The sequence below is a fragment of the Besnoitia besnoiti genome (genome assembly GCF_002563875.1).
Source record: "Besnoitia besnoiti strain Bb-Ger1 chromosome Unknown contig00014, whole genome shotgun sequence".
Lineage (NCBI taxonomy): Eukaryota > Apicomplexa > Conoidasida > Eucoccidiorida > Sarcocystidae > Besnoitia > Besnoitia besnoiti.
The window spans coordinates 626,715-649,128 of NW_021703916.1; the positions used below are offsets into that span (position 1 = coordinate 626,715).

Below are 22,414 nucleotides of genomic sequence, written 5' to 3' on the forward strand. Positions count from 1 at the left end.
GTGCTTCTGTTTTTAGTCCCCACCTTGTTGTGTGGATCTCTCGTCTCAGTCTCGGCTAGCCACGATTTTCTCCCCCTCCACTGCTCTGCTTTCTGTTCAGCTTGTTTGCGCTTTGCGATCGCTCTAGCCTTCCCCCGAGAGGCGAACGAGCGGCTTGTTCGTTTTACGATCCCAGAATACGATCTCAGCAGATTTCTCCATTTGTCACCCATCTGTGCGTATTCCGCGTCCCGGTTCAACATCGAATAGTCTTTTCGAGTCGCCGCTTGCGGGTTCGGTTCAGCGCGTTTGTTTGCTTTCTTGTAGCCCGGGGAGCTGGGGCCTGCGGTCAGCGGAGGGCGTTTTCTATACGAGTGTGCCGCCATTCGGGATTCCAACCAGAAAACCTTCTTTGTCGGTTTGAAGGCTCTACAAGATGTCGATTTCCGAAGACCGTATACGAGAGACATTCATTGTTTTTGATCGGGATGGAGACGGCGAGTTGGCACTGCCAGAAGCTGTCCTGGCAGTCCGCGCGTGCGGCATTCCAGTACACAGTCGAGATCTTGATGACTTACCGGCGAAGGTGGATTTTCGCACCTTCAGAGAGTGGCTACTGAAGCGAGCTGCGGTTACAGACCCGCACAACGAGCTGGTCAAGCTCTTTGAAAAGTTCGACCGTAAACGCGACGGGACCGTGAGTACGCAAGAGGTGGCTCAAGTGATGAAAACGCTCTCAGCCGCCATCTCGGAGGAGGAGGTCAATGCATTCATAAGAGAAGCTGATCCAAACCAGTCAGGCAGGATCAACTACGCTGCGTTTGTCGATAAGATCCTTGAATAGTCTGCCTTCCGGTACTTTCGAAAACGGGTGATCGCTCACTAACGCATTCTCGTCGACGGCTACGAACGTTTTGCCCATCTCGGGCGTTCGAAGAAGCATTGACTGCACAAGGACTTCAGAATCGAATAATCCATGGAAACGTAGGCAAGCCTTGTTACTGAGGGTGAACGGTTTCTGCTCTGAAGTAGTCGGCTGGTTTTCACTTCCATACGCAGCATAGCATCCTGGAAATGCTCGCTCTAAAATCCGGACGCGTATGACACTGCATTCAAGCGGTCACGGCTAGTGGCTTTCCGATTTGTTCGTTCTCCGGTTTTTTTCGATTATGCAGTCGCGTGCCTTGTCTGGAAAGCAGCACTCGCGTGACTGTGTTCGCCTGTGGAGACGGGCTTCTACGGTTGGCAAACTGGTTCGTTTTTGCGACACCAACGGGAGGGTGTTTTCTTTTTGTTACTGCACAGATCTATTTCTTCGCCTCGATAAACTCGTATACCAAGGCACTGTCTGGCGAACACTGGCGTACCAGCGCAGTAGGCTCACACCGACGGGACCGGAGTCCGCATTCGTTTGCAAACCCGACTGAGCAAAAACAAGCTAGAACATTTATATGTGTCTACGGGTTACGAATTCTGCAGTTCAACTCGGTTGGAGCTCTGCCAACTCTTAGGTGCTCGAAATAAGTCATGTTGCCCTGGTAGCCGCGTGCACGAAACCTGCAGCATAAATGTATGGGTGGAGGCAGAACAGCTTTCGTCAGGCCCTATCGCTCATATTTCCTTGCCAACGGGCATTTGAAACGGTCACCCCGACACTGTACGACCTGAAAAAACAGGATGTATACCCCTTCCAATCCAAATGCATACGGGGACTGCTATGAGGAGGGTTTGCTTCCGACACTGATCATGCACAGAAAGCGAGGAACTTTAGGCGCGCAGCTCTGCACGAAGTGGCAATGCACGTTATGCAAAACGTCAGTCAGTCACCTGGAAGCGCGGAACAGTAAGGGCGGAGTAGAGAGAGTTCCAGTGGATGAGTCTGAATGCGGCCGAGCTCCGAAGCTAGTTTTGAATGTTGAACTTTCGTGGATTGCGACATTCTCCTCAAGCGTCATTGCCACTCTTTGGGGCCCGCCCCCGAATGCTGACAGGCTGTTCTTGGCCTACGGAGGTCGATGTGCCGCACCGCAATGGCTAAAAACACACTCTGTACCAACTTTCTACGACGTATTCATATATGTATGTAGATGCACCACAACGCTACATGCATATGTATGTGATGATGTCGATTTCTCCTGAATTTACGGAATGGGAGTGTTTTCCTGCTTCCGCACGAGAAAACGTTGCCACGCACTCACTATAAGTGCATTCTAAGAACTGGCGCAGAGTTTCGCTATGACGCAGCTCGAACAGCGATAAGCGCGCTATGAAGAGACATTGTCGCTCGCCACACGGTTACGCGTACACTTTTGTTTCGCCCTCGCAAAACAGAACAGACGAAAACTGGGAGACGTGGACCCAGCGGAAACTCTGCCTCTGCCGAAAACAGCTTCCTCTGTCACTCTCCTGGCGCGCGCCCTTTGCGCGATCGTTTCGGTCTGTTCTTTGCGGCCCTCCCTCACCATACATTTGCTCCCTCTCCCCCCTCGGGGTGCTGGAAGAAAGCGCGGAGCTCCTTCCAGGCCTCTACCTTGCAACCCCATTCAACTGGACTGAGGCCAGCGCATGCAGCGAAAAACGCGCATCGTTCCTTACACAAAGGCCGTCGACGCCTTTCCCGTCTCCTCTGCCCCCCATCTCCCCCCCCCCCCCCCCCCCTGCTTTCTTTGTGAACAAGAAATACCTCCTGGTACACGCCGACTGATCGTAAGAGCACCGACCTGGACAAGGACGCGAACGTCGGTCATCACGGTCCGAACGGCTCCATTCCCTCTGTCTGTTTCATCGCCCCCTTAAGGACACTCACCCTCTGTCTCTCTGTGTCTCTTCGATTTGCCATTCAGAGCGCTGCTTGCCTCGTTCTCTCAGCCGGGCTGACGCACGCGCAGCGAGTTCGCCTGACTCAGATTTCATCCAGAAGGTCGAAAGGGTCGATGGGGGGGAAGTCGCCCACCACCACCCGGTCGGGCGTGGCGAACTCCCCATACTTCTCTCCACTACACTCAAACAGAAGCTGAGAGGCGCCAGACACCTTATTCGGTCCTTTCGACGCGCCAGCAACGTCCCGGCCGTCTGTCGACCCTAGAGGCTCGTCCAGAGCGACGCCTGTTCACAGTACACGCGAAATCCATCCAATGAAAACGCAGGTACAGGCACGCGCAGCGGCCGTGGGGGACTTTGAGATCCAACGCGCAGAAAGGCGCGCAAAACGCAGAACAGAGCCACGGCACTGACGAGGATGGACAGAACGCGACACGCAGAGCAAAACAAAACGCACGATTGGTGACGCGGACGGCCAACACAGGCTCTCGCTGCTGAGCTGGCGTTCAGCGCTCCAAGATTTGAATGCCGACGACCTATACACGCTACATGCCCACCGCTGCGTCGCGTCAACCGGCGTCCTAAAGCAAAGATATCTCGATCAAAATGAAGCAAGGGACGCTCGGAACGAAAAAAAAAACTCACCGATCCAAATCTGTCGAGGAGACTTGGAAGGGCGCACGCCCACGAAGGCCACCACGCCACGACGGTCGCCGGAGAGCTGCAGCACACGGGGACGCGACAGCGCAGAAAGAGGAGGGAGACATGTCGATGGAGTGCCGCAGGATGTCGGCGAAGAAAAAAGCCCCCTACAGGTCAACACGAGCAAATCCACCTCCGCCGCCACACGGTGGCGAGCGAGGCGCACCAGCAAAGCGAGAAAGAATCTCAGGGCACCTTGAGATGAAAAGAAAAAAGTGCAGCAGATGGCGCCGGCGAGGAATTTTTTTTACCCTGCAGCGACTCCCGAGGGGAAACGAGGCCCTCGCGTCCTTCAGTCGTTTCTTCCACGTCTCTTCATCCTCCTCCGTGGGCTCAACATGCGCCTCGCGCCCGTTCTTGCCGGTGAACAGCGCGGGCTGTTCCTGCTGGAGTCGCGCCAGAAACTTTCGCGCGGTTCCTTCGCGCTTGTCGTAGGTCTCCTCGTCCATGCTGTACTTCCCCTGAAGGTTACCTTCGCCGGCGTCGCCCGCCGTAAGGACGGGCGGGACTACGGGCTCTCCGATGTCGTCGACAACGTGCAGCGTGCAGCCGTCTACGCATCCTGCGGCTCTGAGTCGAAAAAAGTCCACCCGCACACAAAGACTCAAACTCAGACAGACAAGTGTGCGCCGACGCCGCTGCGCGCCACCAGCGGGGGGTTTGCCCGCGAGTCCGGCCCTGTGGACGCGCTCCACGCCATTTGCTGACCGCAGACGATTCAGAAGACAGCCAAGAACCAGAAGAGGAGGAGGGCGAGGGAGAGTTACCTGAGCGTCTGGTGCTGGTCGACCAGGGGTGTGCCGGGGTCATCTGGTCTGAATTTCAGAAACACTCGGATGTTCGCGGCACTGCTGCCCGTGTGTCTGTACAGCTTGTCTTTGACCAAGGCGAGGGGCGCGTCGAGCGGAAAGACAATCTCCATCCAGCGGCGCCCAGGATAGAGGTTGTGCGTCAGGTCGACGCGGGCGTAAGCAGCATCTTCAGAGCCGAGCCGCAGGCGCTCTTGGTGCGAAGTTGACGCGCTTGCCATGGTGATTCTCAATATCGAAGCGACGGCGCAGGATGCGCGGAAGGCGAGAAAGAACGACGCCCGAAGCCTGATTGCGTGCGACGAAGAGGGCCGCGCGGCCAGCGAAATAGTAAAGCCACACGCGGAGCGAAGGCGAGAACTGCTCCAGGCGGCACGCGAGAGTGCTTAGACAGAGGCAAGGGACCTTCACAGCAGAGCAGCCCCAAGACATGACTCTGCTAACGACAAAAACCAAGAAACTTGGCACACACATGCACGCGTGTGCATGCCCATTCAGAAGGGTATATATGCATGTGCAGCTGTGTGTGTACGTACGGACATGCATTCACAGAGGATCGCTGGTTTCCTTGCCGCACGAGGACTTCCACACAGACTTGACACCACTGCAGTCGGCAGATGCCCGCGATAGTGCAGGCAAGAGTTGAAAACTCACGAAGCGACGACGCGCTTGACTGAGGAATCACGCGGTCTTCTCCGCCACGAGTGCGATGGAGGACGGGAAACCCCGCCACGTCGACAAGATGAAAGCACGCGGATAGAATGCGTCCCTGGAGCTCGAGACCGGAAGGAAATGAAACCGAGAAAGCTCAAGAAGGAGTCGCATAGACCCCCGGTGGCCGTGGGATGCGAACAATACCAGCTGAATGCCTCTGAAACCCTGAACCACGCCGATTGTGGAACCCCTAGCGTGTCAGTTCAAACCACCGGCACCGAACTTCACACTTTTTCAGCGCGTTTGAACGCGACGCCAGACGCGACGTTCTCGCGCCCTTCAGCTCAGAGGCTGTTGGTCTGTTTACTCAACTCAGCCTCGAGCTGCGCGCTGATCAGGCTCGTCTGAAACCGCTCAAAGGCGTGAGGCCGAAGGCCCGCCAGCAACTGTTCGAAACTCTCAAAAGGTGAGGCGAGCGAGGCGAGATCCAACTTGGGCTCATCCGCAGGCGGCGGAGTAGACACGAGGGCCTCCCCGTTCAGAATCTACAGCAAAGCAATTCCAGACAGGAGACAGCCACGACCAATTCATATATATACTCACAGATACACGCGAAGACGTAACTTGCATGCGTTTTTGGCGGATGTGTCGGGTGTATCTCCCCGTGCGTCACCCAGTACGCGGACATACCCCAACAGCGCTAGCGTATGTGTGCGCACAGGACCCACTAACACATGCATCCACACGCGTATATATATATATATATATAGTGACACATGATGTAGAGATCATCGAGGGAAAAGCAACGGCAGACGAGGCCGTCGCGGCTTCTGTCAGCGAAGTATTCTAGGAACTATAATGTCTTTGTTTATTCGATTTGAGTTATACAGTTCTGGATCGCGGATAACGTGGGTCTGAGGCGTTTGTGGCTCGCTGCGGGCGAGGCGCACGTACCGTGAAGCCCCGCGAGTCTGCGTGGACGTAGAGAATCGGCGCGGTTTCCTGTTCGAACTGCAGCGAGAAGCAGATGCTGCCGGCCGCCTCGACGAGGTCGCCGACGTTCCCGCGTGCGCGGCGCGCAAGGCCTCCCGGCGGGCCTTCGGGGAGCTCGCGAATGCGACAGAGAGAGGCGTATTCGCGCTGAATCGCCGCCAAGTCCCCCACGAGCGTCTTCTGGAACTGGCCGCCGCGGCCTCCTGGTGATGCAGGCGCATCCGACAGCGACGAGGTGGACTCCATTGAGAACAACGCAAGCTTGCGACGCTTCCGGAGGAAACAAACGGGGAATCGAAACCGGCGGAGGGCGTAATCCGGTGTGTGAACGAGAGACGCATCCCACCCGGGGGCGCGGGGGGGGGGGGGGGGGGGGGGGGGGGGGGGAGGGGGGGGGCAGCAGTAGATCCGCGGGACGGGACAGAAAAGGACGAAATGACGACCGCGCGCCGGAGGCGAGTGTCCGTGCCAGGATCGCGCTGGGGACAGCCGATAGGGCGGAAAACCGGGGAGGCACAGCGACGCGCAGATCGACGCCGCAGGAGATCGTTTCCGATAAACGCACAGAACGCGATCGCGCGTTGCCGCAAAACACAGCGGCCGCGAAAGAAAGGAAAAGCAACAGAAGAGAGGCACGCAGAGCTCACAAAGCCACGGGTCTCCTCCCCTCCTCTCCTCCCGAGGTATGGTGCCAGGGCTCACTCTGGACTGGTTTTCAAGTGGTGGGGAGCAACTCTCGACGCTGGAGGTCGAGTCGTGCAGGGCGTCGTCTCTTCAGAAGATGGCTTCTAGGCTGACTGCCTTCTGGATTGGACGCGGCTGTTGGCGCGATCCGCGAGTCTCGGACTTCACAGGTGCTTACGCCGCACGCGCAGCCTCTCCCGTTTGCACTTCGCGGGCGTCTGCCGCAGCCTCGGCTTGCCGCGCGGCTGCAGCGGCGGTCTCGGCGGCGCGTGTGGCGGCGTCTGCGGCGCTGTGCGCGTCTGCTTCCGCGGCTCGCGCCTTCGCGTAGTCCAGAGCTGCGGCGTCCGCGGCGGCAGTGGCGACGTCAAGACTCTCTCCCGAGGCCTCTCCCTCGTTGGCGACGCGCTCGGCGACGATCGCTGCGGCGTTGGCGGCTTCCCCGGCGGCGGTCGCGGCGGCCTCGGCTGCAGCGGCGGCGGCGGCGGCGGCTTCGGTCGCGAGTTGGGCGCTGCGCGAGGCGGCTGCGGCGATGGCCTTGGCCTGTCCGACCGCGGTCGACAGGGCGCGCGAGGCGACGGCCACTAGGCCTTCTGCGGCTTCGGCGGCGGTCGCTTCGGCAGCGGCCGCAGCTCGGGAGGCAGTGGCAGCGGCCTCCGCGGCGATCGCTGCCCCGTGCGCAGCAGCCTCTGCCGCTTTGGTCGCGAGATGCGCCTGGCGCGCGGTCTTCTCAGCCGCAGCGGTAGCTACGCTTGAGGCGCTCGCGGCCGCGGTGGTCGTGCAGCGGTAGGACGAGAGCGACACGACGGAAGACGCGCTTCGAGAGGGCGGCGCGCCGCCACCCACCGCGAATCTGCGGACGTGCGCGAGGGCTCCAGATGCGGGCTGCGCACTGCGGGGCGCGACTGCGGCCGCGGCGCGAGGCGGGACGGAGTGCGGGGGGACAGGGTCGCAGGCGGGCGGCGGTGGCGATGAGGCCTTCGCGTGTGCGGACGACGAAGGCGCAGCGGAGGGCGCGGAGGGAGGCGAAAGGGAAGGCGAGCCGCCGAGCCAAGACAGAGGAGGGGAAGGTGCAGCCGGAGGGCGCCGCGGCGGCGGACAGATGAATGGCATGAAGGGAGAGGGGGGGGAAGGAGAGACAAAAACGCGCACAAACGCGACGCACACCCGTGCAAGGAGATGACGGGTGAGCGGGAAGCGCTGCGGCGACTCGAGATTGCAAGTGCAAAAGAGGAAAGAAAAAAGGCCGCAGGAAATCAGGAAAAGGGCGGATACGCCCTATCCGTACAGGCAGATACACGCACGTCTGGTTGGGCGAGCCACACAGACAGAGAGGGTCGCGAATCCTTTTCCACAGTGCGAGAAATCAAAGAGACGTGCGAGCGAATCTCCCAAAACCCTGGAGGGCACGCAATTCAAAAATGTCAAGAGCTTCAAGCGTGGCATACAACATAGAAAGAGGACAGACTGCCGCCGAGAGGGAGTGTCTTCCACGTCACGCACGCGCGCGCAACGGTTCGCGCGAGCGGAAGGCGACTTTGAGCGGGACGAATGTTCCCGACAGAAGACACGGCGTCACGACGCAGGCTCGCTAGTCCACGATTCAGGGATCGCGCTGCTTCTGCGTCCTGCTGAAGTTCTTGGCTTCTCTCAAGAATGAAAAAGCTGCTGAACTTGTTTCTCCGCGCTGCAGAGGCGGAACGCGCACCCGCGGACCGAAGGCCCAATCGACGACGGCGCCTTCGAGCCTGAAAAACAGCCGCGAGAAATCGCGAGAATGGCCGTTGTGATCAGGGAAAATGAGCGACGCTTACTCAGAAACTGCGCTGGCTTTGCTACGGAGAGCAGAGGCATCTTCAGCGCGCGGGCAGCAATCCTTTTGCAGGCGTTTTCCTTCCGTTTTAGGGAGAGCGCCAACCAGTCTAGCCGGATTGGGCGTCTGAGCTGCCCTCGAAGGCCGCGCGGCACAAGAGAAAACGCCTCGTTTTGGCGGCCCTTTCCGCCAAAGTTCAAACGAACGGAGTGAGTTCGCACATATGGAAAAAGGAATCGATTGCGTGGCAAAAAACCTGAAAGGCAGTCGAGATTCCAGGGTGGTGATGGAGACATGTTGCACTCGTTCTCTACTCGAGTCCACGCGGAAACAACTAGCGTGGCGTGGCGCCTTGTCTCTCAACTTTGGTTCGACCTATACACGAGGCCCTGCTGTGCGAATGCGAACCATGAGTGACAAATAGCGACGTCCGGTCTCTGCCGGAGATCAGCGTCTCTCCTCACCTACCACTGCCTGTTTCCTTTTCTCATTTTTCATTTACATTCGTGCACTTCCCTCCCAATCCTCCTTCTGCGCATCGACGAGTTCGCGTGTGGCGTCGCCAACGAGCATGCTGAATTCGAGTCCGGCACCCAGTTGCATGCGCGTCAACTCTCTTTGTTTCCTCAATCGTGCAGCGATTGAGAGAACGAACAGCCTTAATCCTTTCTATTTCTGTAAAGAGCTGAAAGTGACTGACTTGGATTGCTTAAGCGGACGTCGGTTTGACTCCGTTTTTCTTCGCAGGCGCCTCGCAGTCACGCAGCCGGTGTGGAGGTTCTCAGCAACGGAATGGAGGTGTCTGCTCCGTGTGTCGAGTGAAATTTATGAAACTCCTTCCTATTACATTCCGTGTCTCAACCTGCTTGATTCCCCACGTGTGCGGCGCGTGTGCGATCGCCTTTTTCCGGCATTATGTTAAGGCTGCGTCGGCGGCGAGGCGGGCTGTCAGGGGTCTCGGGGGTTGAGCGCACGCCTCTGTATCGTCAGTGTAAATCTGCTGACTCTGCCTTACTGGGAATCCCTGCCGACGGGCAAGCTACGTGCTTACACTGTAGCTAAGGGGGCGCTTCGTTGTGGCCTGTGACTAGTGTGGGTTTTCTAGACCTCCACGCGGGAGAGGCGCAGTTAATGAAGGCAGGAATCGCGCTACGCTGTTCCAATTTTTCTCGCGTCGGCGGGAGGCTCTCACTGTGGCGCTATTGGATGTGTATCAGCTCGACCTTCAGTGTACGTGCAGCTCAAAAAGCGGAGGCAACGACCCCTACGCTCCTTCCACGCAGGACTCAGGAACTGGAGAAACGAACGGCATGGCGAGCGCAGACGAGGCTGAGCGACCTGTTTCACCGTCGGCTTTTTCCGCGGAGCAGAACCACACGGCAGGGGCTCATGGGTCTGTGGAGAATCTTTCCCTCGTGACGTATTCGCTGGCTCCGCTCCGGCCGGACATCCGCGTCACTGTGGGATTGTGCGTCGATGTCAAAAACAGTCAAGAAGTTTTCGCTCGTGTCGTTCAGAGGCCTCCCGAAGGACCGTCTCCCACCGAAGACCCAAGCCGACCAACAAGCCCACAAATTTCCAGTTACACCAACACGGGGCTTTCAGAGGGAGGAAGTAGGGGCGCTTTGTCGCCCGCGCCGACAGGCGACTCAAAAGGGCGGTCAACAGGTAGCTCAGACCGCTTACCTGCACCGTTTTCATGCTGGCTGTGCATGAACCCCGGCTCGCTGGTGGCTGTTGACCAGATCTTTCTGGGTGTCTTACGAGCTGCGGAGCACTTTGAGCAAGGAACCATGAAGACGAATGACGTGAAGAAAGAGATTCTGTACTGCGCATCACCGACTCGAAACATTGCTCAAGCCCTGCAGCACCTTGGTATGCAGCCGAACATGCGGGAGGTGGTGCTTGTTATGGTGCAAATGGGCGAAGAGACCCAAAGGGAGGTCTGCTCGCACATCCGTGGCTCTTGGCGTGACGTGTCGGAATTGGGGACTTTCTGCGACACAAAACGGATTCGCAGCTTCATACACTGTTCCCCTGAGGAGGAACTGCTACCAGGCGGACTCGAGGCCGCTGTCATGGGACGAATTGCGTGCAAATACGTGTGAAAACCTCGTGCTCAAAAACGATTCTGGAACTGTCTCACGATCTGCCGTCGCCTCTGGCGAGATACGTCTTTTGAATAAGGGCGAGCATCTACAGCCGATCCGCCGCCCGTTCGGTTGCGCAGATGCGGCTGAGTTGACGCCATTAAGTTTGCATGGAGCCGTGGTCTGTTTAGGTAGTTGATGTATCACATACCGCTGTGTTGATAAGCGGGAACTAGTCGCAGGAGCGACGATGAAGCCAAATAAGTACCTCAGATCTCGCGCAACTCAAACCTCGCGCAACTCAACTACAGTCGCCCGTGTGTCATCCGACACGCTAACTAAGTCCAACAGATTTTTGGAAATTGCGCGAGAGTGTGCCGGTGTCATGTGCAGCAGTGGCTCTCCAGCCTTTTGGTGGTTTTTTTTTTGCCGCGCATTTTGAATCGTTTTCCGAACAGGATCGGCCTGGCGTTTTAGAACTGGACGGCAGTGGAAACCTGGGTTTACGTTCCATTCTGTCACTGTTCCTGAAACACAGCCAGAATGATTCGAGGTGACGAAACATATCTTTTTCGTGATGCCTACCTAGAATGAGTTTTGCTTGGCTTTCTGTTCCACGTCGGCACTATCAACTGTGGGATGGGTTGAAATGTTTAACAACCGGTGGGGTACTTGAGCGATGCGATCCGGTTGCTTGTGTTTTCGCCCAGCAATCGTGTTCCAAAGCCACCTCGTCCCATTGATTCTGAGAGGACAGAGGACTTTGGTAGGAGTTTTGAAAGGCTTCTTAAAAAAACACAAGAGGCTGTCGTTCGGCCCCACGCCACAGGGCTGAACCAGCAGAATTCAGCCGCGACACTCTCACGCGGCTGCTTCCTCGTCTCGCGATATATCATTTGTGCATGATTCGAATTCAGCGCTTTCGCCCTTCCCTAGCGCGTAGAACTGGTACAAATTGGAGTAAGGGGGGCAGTCCATTCATTAGGGCAGTGGCTCCAATCTGGTGGTGGTGCGCTTCCTGCAGAGCGGCGGCGCACTTTGCGTAGCGTGGGACGGGGCTTGGAACACTACTGGCGTGCACTGAAAATGCCCAGTAAAACAGATACGTACAGCCCGACCGCATTGGTTGATCCGTGGTTCTTTCGAACTTCTCGAGTAGGTCATGCAAAGGGCAAATCTGGCGGTGCGGAAATGCAGGCTGCCTCCACAGCCCGTGCATAGGAAAACGCAGTCTCCATGTGCAGCTACGCATGCAGGGCGCGTGGTGAGGGCGAATTTATCATCAGCCAATAACATCTGCCGTACTTCGAAGGTGTCCAAAATAAGCTTGGCCTATTACTTGCACACAGGCTGCAGCAATTCCGTCATTATCTGCTGGCTTTAGCTTTGGTGCATACCGAGATGTGATCAAACCACACGGAAGAAACCCCCGAATACCGCCGACCGACGTCGTCGTCCAGAGGTTACAGTGTCTTACGCGGATGCTCCTTGTATCCCGACTCCTAGTTTTGTATGCTGTACCAAAGTTTTGTCTACCGCTCTGTTGCGACTGAACCCGCAGACGCGCGGACAGCGGGATATCGAGGACCCTGTTGCGCGTGGGATCCTGTGCCAGGAATAGCGAAATTACATAACCACAAAATCCGTCATGGATTTAGGCACATTCCTGTCTCCGTCGCCGTCCCGGCAGAGGACGCCGACAGAGGTTTATCTGCCCCACCGCAAAATCCGCGCTCTTCGACTCGTCTACGTGGTAGCGATTTGGTGTATCGGAACCTCCGTAGAGAGCCGAAATAGAGTACTCTGCGCTTTATCGTCTGAGGCGCCTGAGGCCTCTTCGGCTTCCGCAGCAGACGCATTAGTCCGCACCTCCTCACAGCCTCCTGCGACGCAACACGAGAAGGAAACTGAAGAGCGTTCACAATCTGAGAAACACAGAGGCGAAGAAGACGCCATTACGCTAGACGGCACACCGCTTCTCAGGTCTGAACAGTTTCCGCCTCGGCGGCGGTTACAGGACACACTTCGCGCGCAAGTAGATGGCGAGAGTGGAGGCACGGAGGGGTTCGGAAGGGAAGGTGACGATGCCTATTTTACTAACGAGGATGATGGAGCTGACGACGCGGTAGACTACTACTCTGGTGACTATGGAGATGTAGAAGAGGATCCGTTTTACCAGCAGGATTGGGATGAGGATAGTGACGCAGCCGTAGCGATGTCCGGTATGCTGGAAGAGCTGGGGTCGACCGAAGGCGAGCCTTCGGAGTGGGAGAGCCCCTACGCCACTGACGCGCAGCAGGACATGAATCCTCACGCACACGGCGGCATCCTTGCAGGTGCAAAGACCCAGGCTTCGATTACAGCGCAGCGCCATCCCTTTCGCCATTACACGATTCCATCAGAGAATTCGACCATCACCAGCCTCCCGCGGCCACGCCCGCCAGCACAGGTGTGGGCGCCGAGCACCTTTACCCCCAGCAGCATCGGCATCAGCGCGGAAAACAGGCGCATGTTGCCGCCGCTGCCGCGCCATAGCCTTTCAGGCCTGCGTGAGAGTCATTTTGACCCAGCTCTCCCGTCGGACCGTGCCTCGTCCAGTCCTCCGGCGGCACAAAGGCAGCAACATCCCTCAGAGCCATACTTCGACTATGACAGGTCTTTCAGTCGAACTCACATGGGCATGCCGAATGAGATGCTCCATAGCCACGGCTCTCCAGAAATGGAACCAGGTCAGGGACTTCCTGCACATAGTTCCAAGGTGCCTTCACTTGAAGATGATTGGGCAGAGACCATTAGGCATCAGCTTCCGGCAGATGAGGGGAACTGGACCAAACGGGCGAAGCGAGCTGTCGAACTATCAGCCAGTGGCTGCACAACTGATTTGCAGGGAATCGAAGAATGCCCTCCGCCGCAGTTCGTTCCCCCGGGCGTGACACCCGCGGATCTGAGAGAGCAGCTGCTGATGATTGACAGCTACCTAAACGATCAGCACCAGTTGGAGAGTCCTGCCACGCCAACTACAAACGGGAGAGCCGGCGCACAGCGAGAGCAAGAGGAACATGATATCGAAAGTGGTTTAAGTCATTCATCTTTTGTGCATGCTCCTACGATATCAGCAAGGCGCAAGAGCGCCGTCCGGTCTTCTGACGTGGACACCTGCCTCCGGTGCCAAAAAGCAGTTGTCTGCTATATGCTTTATCCCGGAATTCACACTCTCCAGTCGTGCACCTTGCTTTTTTTCCCAAGTGCAATAAACGATCCCTATTCAGTCTTTAACAACGCGTGCAACACATGTCTCTTCTCTCAACCAAGAAACGCCCGCCGCATGGTTACTGCGGCTGCGTCTGCGGCTGCCGAGTCCGGAGCCGCTGCAGCCGCCGGTGCTGCTCGACACGTCATCGCCGCCGCGGCTACAGCTGCGGCGAACGCGGCTACAGCTGCGTTTTTAACGGCCGGTGGAGGAAATGCCAATGCCGTCGAGCCTCTGGGAGCAACAAATCCAGATGCAGGCGCAAACACCGAAGGGGCCCCGCGGAGGCGGCTCCTAGCTGCTGAACACGATGGAGGACAAGAGAATCCCAAACAGCAGGCTAAGCGCAATTCGCTCCAACAGGAAAGCAATACCAAAGCATCTTCACATGTACGGTACCAAGAAACGACAGCGCTCAGACACTTGAAGGTTCATACAGAGCTGCGAAAATGTGTGCCTCACATGCATTTGGCCTACAAAAGTGCGCGTCCTGACAAGGACAGACTGTTGCAGCGATACCCGTGAACATGTGGCACGGGAGGCAAACCAACGTGCACCAAGCGGCAGATCGAGACCTGGCTGCGGACTTGGTTTTCGCACATATTATACCAGTTCCGTAGCAGTCACTATGGCTAGGAAACGGCGTGTAACACGATACGCTGGGGCATTACATTCCCTTGACATTCCGTGATCGAACGTTGCCTTCAGGAGGCTAGAGAAGCGATTCAAAAAGTATCGAGCCTTCAAACGCCACTACTGATGAAGCACGTACGCGAACATCCATGGATGATGCGCGCAATCTTGGCCGCAGCTCTGTTCTCTGGAGTTTCCACAGAGCAGGTATTTCACCTGGACAAACGAAGCAGAGATCCATTAGTGGGGGACAATCAGCCTATACTGGAGAAGTCAGATGCAAACTATAAGGCGCCTGCCTTCGCCAAAAGTGGTGGCAAATCGACGAGCAGAGAACCGGTGACTGACGCTGAGACCAGCCAGAAAAGGGAACACCTCGAGCTAGTGGCGGCCAGACAACATCCAGGGATGGCTCGGTTTTGGGAGACCGCTGCAGGTCTGCTCGTGGGGGCCAGTGAGAAAGATGTCTTGGCTCTTCGTAGGCGACGACAATATGAACTCATTCAAACTGCTGGCCGCTCTTCTGTGAGCCGCCCAGCCTTCGCTTTGCAAACTGAGCCACAAAATCGAAGTTCGGCTGTCCGGGTTGCGAGGAATCAGACAGAACTGCAACACCCTCGGATGACGGAATTCTGGGAGGTTTTGGGCGCTGTGCTTACCGGAAATATAAACGCTGTGAAACATCTGAGGATGCAACGAATGAAACGTGCAGTATAGTCGCCTCAACCTAATTGTGTACGGGTTGTGACACTGCAGCACCTGCTGTGTGGTTCGGCGTGTGGGGTCCGTAAGGCAGGTTGCACCATCGACTTCCTCTTCGCCGTTTTAACTGAATGTTGTTTCATTCTGGGCATAGCGGTCCTGTAAGTACGCACCTCTGAAGTATAGCGGATTCTGTCACACACACGGCTTGCTGGCTGCCCACTCCTATGTCAGTGACATTTGGTACACGTGCGATACTGCAGGTTGCGACTGCTTGTGTTGGTTCAGAAGGGTTCATTCACTGTCGGCGGCTCTCGAGAGCATATGACTCAATGGATTCCACGCAGCATTCACTCTGACAGTTTGGCTCGTAAAGGCTGTGGACAGGTTCCGGCTACGGGCGCGAATTCGTCAGACCTAACTCAGGGCATCGAAGTACACGTCTACGAAACTGGTGGATGACTACAGTCGCTGCCTCCACGCAGTCACTAAACACGAGAGCCGAGCGCCTTAAGTTATCTGCTAGAAAACCTCCCGGGGGGAGTGCGTTGCTTAAAACAAGCTACGGGAGTATTCTACCTTCCCGAAGGAGGATATTTCATACGGCATGCCACATACGTGGTCCGCTGCTCTGTCAAGGCGCGTGGCAGAAAGCTATTCATAGCGGCTTATCAGTCCGAAATATCGCTGACGAACACTACAACTGCTCGTGGGTACCTGAGCACCCGTCAGTCCGGACTGGAGCGGTACTGAGGCCGGGTTCGATCCTTTTCTGCGGCGGCGCGCACCCTTTTTTAGTGACACACGCCTAGGGTGCCGCCAGTTGCACTCCCCTCTCCAGCCGTCATAATACGGTGACGTTGATACCTACGTCGGGAGCACTGGCGAGACGTCTTCCGTACATCGAGCGCCTCATTCCGCAGCCCGTGGATTCTGCCAGGAAGTGACAGACCACCACCACCGTCTCCCAGTGCACGCAATGCCGCTTGCAGCGTTCCTCCTCGGTGGTACCGGACTACTTTCCGACTGCTCGAATACAGTGAGCTGGTGACCGCTCCATTTAAAATTTTCTACGAACTTTCTGATGCGAGAGTCCAGGATACCGGTCAGCTGCGCTCCCCCTTAGTCTGGATCATACGATCGGGGTGGGAGGTGTGCGAGCGGCTCGGTGCTGGAATGTTTTTTGACGTGTCTACCACCCACTGCACAGCTTCATGTTGAATCCGGAAGCTCATTCGGCGTCTCTCGTGCGGACAAAGCTGGTGTAGGGGGGAAGGACGCTTCCTACGTGTCCTGCGTTTTCCGTCATGCGGCATTATTCCCCGGCGATCGCCACAGCGGCTGTGGCGAGTCTCCGTATACTCTTCCTGCGCCGCGACCCGGCTGTCCGCAGAAGGCAAAGGCGGCTTACCCGCAGTGAAGCGGGCGGGTCCTGTCTTACGCGGACTGCCCAAAGCTTCATTGGAAGATACCGACTGGTGCCGCGAAGTAGAAAACGTTAAACGAGACCCAATTTGTGTGAGCTAAACACTCAGCGGCGGTCAATGTCCCGTGGGGGGCACCTGTGCCCGGCTGGCCGTTGCCGCGGTGTGCCGTGCCGAAAAGCCAGCCAGTTTTTCCGTGCAGCCGACGATCCCCGCTGCAGGGCGAGAGGGTCGATGATGCCAGGAGCGAAGGACCCTCATTTTATCGGCGTAAGCAAGAGCCCGCTTTTTAAAAGAGATTTTTTTTGCACTAGGCCTGACGAAAAATACGCGATGTGATGGGCACTATTTTCCGCACGCCCTTGCGTTGCCGCTTCGCCATTTCGCCTCCCGCGCTACGTACCGGCGCCTCAAACGCGCGACCTTAACCCCTCCTCCACTGTTCCGTGGTGGGGGGCTTTAACCGTCTGCAGGTTGTCTTAAAACATCGAAGGTTTGTATTTCTATTATATTCTGCCTCTTCGTAATGTTATATTTCAGTCAGTCGCTGGCCCTCGCGGAAGGAAAGTACTCGCTCGGATGGTTTCCGTAGCGCGGCGGAGGATCTCGTATGAGGACGGCAGCTGCAAAGCCGAGTGGACTCCGTGTCATGGGGGCATGCCGCTTTACAGAGGATGCACGTACCTCGGTAAACACGGAAGTGACACTTTAAAGCCGGTTAGTCTGCTAGGCTAAGACCTCTACACCGCCGTCTTCGTTACAAGTCCCTAGAAGCAGGCAGCTGGGAGGCCTCGCTCCCTGTGTTTCTGCCCAAAAGCGAGGAGGGGGCTAACGGATGCCGGCTGGAACGGGATTCCAATTAACGACATTGCTGTATTCCTGTTTGATGAAGCGGTCTGGAGGCGCTCGAAGGCCGACCTCGAGACCACAAAACCTCGAGGTGGTTCGCGGTCTCTGAAGCCTGTACACGAGAGTCTGTACGCATCGGCGATATTTATTTTATCTTCACACAGTTGAGTTCTTTTCTAGATACAAACGATGGAGGGCCTTCTTCGCTGCGCGGCTGCAGCCCTTTCCTTTCTCCTGCTTCTGCTGGCTTTGGCGACACAGCCTACGGTTTCTGTGGCCCCTGGCGTCGCCTCCGCACCAGAAGCTCCGGCGGTGCCGGAGGAGGTGGACTATTCCCTCAATGAGGCAGATGAACCAGAATATGACGAGGAGAAGACCGTCCCAGTGTTCGCTGACGATCTCTTCGCACAGGGTCCAGAAACCCTCCGGAGAAATCAAGAAGAACTCAACTTGAGGGAGCAGCGGGGCTTGCGCAGGAAACAGAAACTGGAGAAGCGCAGGAAAGCTGCACTGTATAGCGCGATTACACAGTGGACGGCCCTGCTGCTCGTTACGACTGCCATCTCGGCTGCGTCTGTCTTCATCCTTTGGAAAACATACAAGACGCTCGAGGTCCAAGAGGCTGAGGAGCCGAAACAGGAGCCCGCGCCGAAAGCGAAAGAGGCCGAAGTCAAGAGTGAAAAAGAGAAAGAGGCCAAAGTCGAGAGTGGAGAAGAGAAAGAGGCCGAAGTCGAGAGTGAAAAAGTGACATCTCCCGAAGTCGCCGAAGTCGCTACTCCGGAACCGAATGATCTGTCTGCCAAGTTGTCCCGAACTCTTATACGCTTCATAATGACATACGGGGCAATGGTGGCTACCTTGGGCGTGTTTCGACTCGCCAGCAAAGTTGTCAGGTACTGGCTGGGGCAGTGAGGTTGTTGCCTGTACCCAACTATCTACGAATGGCACCAGATACGTAAGGTGACCATGCACTGGTGAATTAGCCACGTTTTCTCTTACTATCCATCCTATGCTGTTTTATGCGTGGTCCGGAGAAGTTTTTGTTCACTGCGCGTGCACACGCCAACCCCTTCAAGGCTGAGACTTCTAGAATCCCGCCGTAAAAGTTAAGTTGAAGTTCCGTTTCGTTTTCGCAAGCCGCATCCAGGCTGCACCGGGGATCCAAAATGCATCATTAAAAAAGTGTGGAACGCCACGACGGCAATGTATTACTACCTCTGTGACGTTAGTGGTGTGCGGCTACCTTCACAAGGACGCGCAAAAGCAGACTTAGTGCAGTCAAGGTGGTATGCGCGGTAATGTAAGAAGTTCCATCTTCTCTAGCTTCAGTAGCGTGGGAACCTTCGCTGCTGCCATAATTCGTTTTCCTCCCAACAAGCGCGCATGTGACCGCAGAACATTGTAGACTGGAATAAGGCGGGACGTGCACCCTGCAAAGGGCATCGTCGCGGCCCGCAGTGGGGGAAAGGGTTTATACATCCGCAAGAACGAAATCAGTGCTGTTTACACCTAGACCATCCGGCCGCGCCAGATAGGTATTGTCATTCACGTCTTCCTCCACGCACCCGCACCAGAATAGCGTGTCGGGTCAGCGCCTTGAACTCTCAGAACACCTTATTGCATCACACGCACCTTCCACGCCCCTCTGTTTTCAACCTCCGTCCCACGTTCCCTGACAACACCGCTAGTCAACAAGACACGACCTCCTACAGGGTCAGGACCCGAGATACATTGACGGAGGAGTTGTCCGGTTGCGCTGGAACAGAGGTCACACACAGCATGGCGAGGTTACAGGTAAAGTGCGGCCTCCCCCCCAGAGGAACGCAGATAGGAGGTTCAAACTCAAGAAGCACACGAACGAAGACAGACGCCAGGTGAAATCCAGAAGTAAGATTTACGCAAGCGCCACTGCCTACTGCGTAGATGTGACCTGCACATGAGATTTGCTCGACGTCCTCACCCTACCACTCCTACTTCCTAACTCCACCACGCCTGCATGCCTGCGCGCGACTTTGCTTCGGAACTTCTGCCGCATGCATGCCGTGGCCACATGGGTATGGAAAGAATACCGCAACAGTGGACCGAAACACAAGTCGTCATGCCCTTTTTGTCGTGACAAGTACCGTTTCCAAAGCTGGTTGTGCGCTGGGCGCGAGGGTGACTCGATCAGGCCCCGTGTGTAACTGGCGTATCAACAGTAGACACTCGCGCTTGCGTAAATCTCACTGCTGGGTTTTATCTAGCATCCGTCTTCGTTTGCGTGTTCCTTGATTCTATCGTCCTGCATATGCGTCGGTGACGTAGGCTGAACGGTTTTCTCGCCTGGCCTGCGTTCTCCTCTGCGGAATTCTTACCTCATGCCTCTGGGTGTCCCGACGGCATGCACCGCAGAGGCGGATGTTTCTTCTTTTCGAATATGAGCCAAAGGCGCGTAATGTGCCCACAATTGTACACCGATGTTGAGATAGTTACAGGACAGTGAACTGGTGGCCACGTATGCTCGCATGCTGTTCACAATAAACGACGCCTTTCAGTTGACAGAGAACGGGTGGCTGTGTATTCTCGCATGATGCTCACAATAAACGACGCATTTCCGTTGACAGAGAACCGGTGGCCGTGTAATCTCACACGCTGTTCACAATAAAAGACGCCTTTCAGTTGACAGAGAACCGGTGGCTGCGTATTCTCGCATGCTGTTCACAGTAAACGACGTCTTTCAGTTGACCTGCCTGCGTTCCTAGACAGTCGGCTGCGCATTCCGGCGACCCTATCAGTGAGGTTCGACAAGAAAGCAAGGAGTTGCTGCTGTCACCTCAACGATTTAGAAAAATGGCATGCCAGTTCTCGCGGGCAGCTCCGCCACACATCAGGCGAATCATGCCGATGAGGCCCTTCCGGGCCGTCGCCGACGGCGCTCGGATGTCCGCGCGCTCATCGACGGGGCCATCCCTGGGCGTTGCTCCTGCGTGTTGTGAGACTTCAGAGGAGACTCGCGGCTTGGAGGAAGGGCGAACCAGCTGTTCACAACTTTTCGGCGGTCGCGCGAGGGAACTGGTGCCTGGAGCTTTTCGAATTGGCGCGCTGGGGGCGTCGCCTGCTGAGGCGTCCGCGGCCGTGCCTACGGAGGCTGTGGAGCGCAGCTGCGGAGATGCGCCTGCGTACAGAGTGGCGAGTCCTTGCGCGTGGCTGATTCCACCTGCTCATCCACACTCCCACGGCGTGCGTGCCCTCGCTGCAGTGTCAGTCGCATCGCAGCTCGGGTGGCGCCAACACAGCTGCGAAGACGCGTCCCAGACTGCGAGGCACGCGGTCGGTTGGTGCTCTCGATTATGCTTCGGCGAGCTGTCTGAGACTCCTCGAGAGCGGGGTGTCGCGGCGCAGCCCGAGTCGCAGCAAAGCGGATCGGTCGACGCAGCTCGCCTTCGCGAAGCGATGACGACGCGCGGAGGAGTCGTTTTCAGCTGCTCAACATCGGGTTCCGCACAGAGCTACACATCCGTGCACCATGCCGTCCGTCGAATATACGAGGAGCCGCACGAGGGTTTAAGTACGGTTTGGGGGCCTGTGAGCCACGCCTGTCGCGTGATGGAGCGATCCTCATATGCCGATGATTTCTCAGCGCGGTTGTGGCGGCCGCCAGTTCCAAGCACAGTGCCTCTACGAGACCCACGGGTGGGCGATGCCAGCCGAGCGGTGCCCTTAGTTCGAATTGAAATGCCCGCGACGCAGCAGGGCTCTGTCCACCCAGAGAGTGATGCCGAAGCGACTCAAGGTGCGGTTGGAGAGCCTGATGAAGGAGCGAAGCGAGAGTACCGGTGTAATAAAGTGAGAACCGACAAAAAGGACAGGAAGCGCGCGTTCCCCCAGAGGGGCTTCTGGAAGAAACAGAATTTCCTTCAGAACAGAAGCAACACGACACGTCTCGCATTCGCCGTCCAGGGGGTCGATCTGCTGAAGCTCAAGCGGCTTCGATGGGGCGAAGTGCGGAAGGGCAACACGGGGTGGTGGACGGATGACTGGCAGAGTGCCAACTCTTCCAGTCCGCCCAAGTAATACAGCAAGAAATGAATTTTCCGCGAGTGCGTGTTTTCGTGAAGCTGGGCGGAAGAAAGGAAGCAGCGGAGGTACGCGACTGAGTAGGCGCGTAGGACAGTTTCAGCTTTGAGACAGAAGACTCTCCATTCCGACATTTCCGCAGAGGAGGGAGAGAGCAACGGAGCCGCCTACATCGGCGAGATCCACCCCGCCCTGCGAGTGTTTCTCTTGTCTTGTTGCCGTGTTAGTCTGCTTGAGGAACAGGGTAGTTCCTCGTCAAGCACGTAGCAGCAAGGCCTCGTGTTCGTGGTGTGCGACGCCATAGGAGCTATGGGCTGCTACCGTCTTCCACAACAGCGTCTTGTGTGGCACTGGGAGCACAAGAGACCCTGTGGGAATACTAAATCAGGGCGAGCTTTCGCATCGATCCTCGTTCACGAGGGCACAACACGGTGTTACTCTATTTGGTGTGGTGGCGCACAAACGCGTCCTATTTGTGCATCTAGCTCTGTTCGTGATGTCCACTTCGTGCGTATCCGGTGCGCCTGCTTTCTTTGTCGTGCATCTTTCGTTCCACATTACGGCACCTCCCCCTCCTTCACGGAACTTGTCTAGCCCTCCACGGCTACTGTTGCTCGACACTTTGACTAGTTGAAAGAGGCACACTGTGCATCTATCGGGAATCCTCCACTGGGCAATTCCTGAAAATTCTGTGATGACCCACTCTGAAGGTCTGAGACACTGCGGTGCGCATGGCGCACATGGCGCCTTATAACGTGTATCACGCGGGGTGAATCTCGCCTCTACACGCAGCAGAGACCTGACCGCATTCCCTCTCCTATTATACAGGAGCGGTAAACTCCGTGCATGTTTGTCCCACGGATATTTCTGCCCTCTCTTCGAGTGTAAAGACGCAGCACCCCGACTAGCCACATGTAACCTGCTGGGTGGGATACGTCGACGATCTCACCTTTTGTATT

At 56.7% G+C, this 22,414-nt stretch overlaps 8 protein-coding genes across 8 annotated transcripts; 5 read left to right on the top strand and 3 right to left on the bottom strand.

Annotated features, from left to right (window-relative positions):
* Positions 1 to 415: 415 nt before the first annotated feature.
* Positions 416 to 823, top strand: BESB_025690 (putative calmodulin; the record flags this gene model as incomplete). Its single annotated transcript, XM_029361249.1, has 1 exon — positions 416 to 823. One exon carries the CDS (start codon positions 416 to 418, stop codon positions 821 to 823), a length of 408 nt encoding a protein of 135 aa, XP_029215604.1.
* Positions 824 to 2,881: 2,058 nt separating this feature from the next.
* Positions 2,882 to 4,531, bottom strand: BESB_025700 (CAP-Gly domain-containing protein; the record flags this gene model as incomplete). The annotated part of the gene is made up of 4 exons (XM_029361250.1): positions 2,882 to 3,084; positions 3,445 to 3,520; positions 3,753 to 4,071; positions 4,269 to 4,531. The coding sequence occupies 4 exons, from the start codon at positions 4,529 to 4,531 to the stop codon at positions 2,882 to 2,884; spliced, it is 861 nt and encodes a 286-aa protein (XP_029215605.1).
* Positions 4,532 to 5,308: 777 nt separating this feature from the next.
* Positions 5,309 to 6,203, bottom strand: BESB_025710 (uncharacterized protein; the record flags this gene model as incomplete). The annotated part of the gene is made up of 2 exons (XM_029361251.1): positions 5,309 to 5,509; positions 5,919 to 6,203. 2 exons carry the CDS (start codon positions 6,201 to 6,203, stop codon positions 5,309 to 5,311), a joined length of 486 nt encoding a protein of 161 aa, XP_029215606.1.
* Positions 6,204 to 6,815: 612 nt separating this feature from the next.
* On the bottom strand, positions 6,816 to 7,751 carry BESB_025720 (uncharacterized protein; the record flags this gene model as incomplete). The annotated part of the gene is made up of 1 exon (XM_029361252.1): positions 6,816 to 7,751. One exon carries the CDS (start codon positions 7,749 to 7,751, stop codon positions 6,816 to 6,818), a length of 936 nt encoding a protein of 311 aa, XP_029215607.1.
* Positions 7,752 to 9,761: 2,010 nt separating this feature from the next.
* On the top strand, positions 9,762 to 10,559 carry BESB_025730 (putative kinase binding protein; the record flags this gene model as incomplete). The annotated part of the gene is made up of 1 exon (XM_029361253.1): positions 9,762 to 10,559. One exon carries the CDS (start codon positions 9,762 to 9,764, stop codon positions 10,557 to 10,559), a length of 798 nt encoding a protein of 265 aa, XP_029215608.1.
* A 1,630-nt stretch (positions 10,560 to 12,189) lies between these two features.
* Positions 12,190 to 15,141, top strand: BESB_025740 (uncharacterized protein; the record flags this gene model as incomplete). Its single annotated transcript, XM_029361254.1, has 2 exons — positions 12,190 to 14,181; positions 14,500 to 15,141. 2 exons carry the CDS (start codon positions 12,190 to 12,192, stop codon positions 15,139 to 15,141), a joined length of 2,634 nt encoding a protein of 877 aa, XP_029215609.1.
* Positions 15,142 to 17,588: 2,447 nt separating this feature from the next.
* BESB_025750 (uncharacterized protein) lies at positions 17,589 to 18,311 on the top strand (the record flags this gene model as incomplete). The annotated part of the gene is made up of 1 exon (XM_029361255.1): positions 17,589 to 18,311. The coding sequence occupies one exon, from the start codon at positions 17,589 to 17,591 to the stop codon at positions 18,309 to 18,311; it is 723 nt and encodes a 240-aa protein (XP_029215610.1).
* Positions 18,312 to 20,228: 1,917 nt separating this feature from the next.
* BESB_025760 (uncharacterized protein) lies at positions 20,229 to 21,452 on the top strand (the record flags this gene model as incomplete). Its single annotated transcript, XM_029361256.1, has 1 exon — positions 20,229 to 21,452. One exon carries the CDS (start codon positions 20,229 to 20,231, stop codon positions 21,450 to 21,452), a length of 1,224 nt encoding a protein of 407 aa, XP_029215611.1.
* Between the last annotated feature and the right edge of the window lie 962 nt (positions 21,453 to 22,414).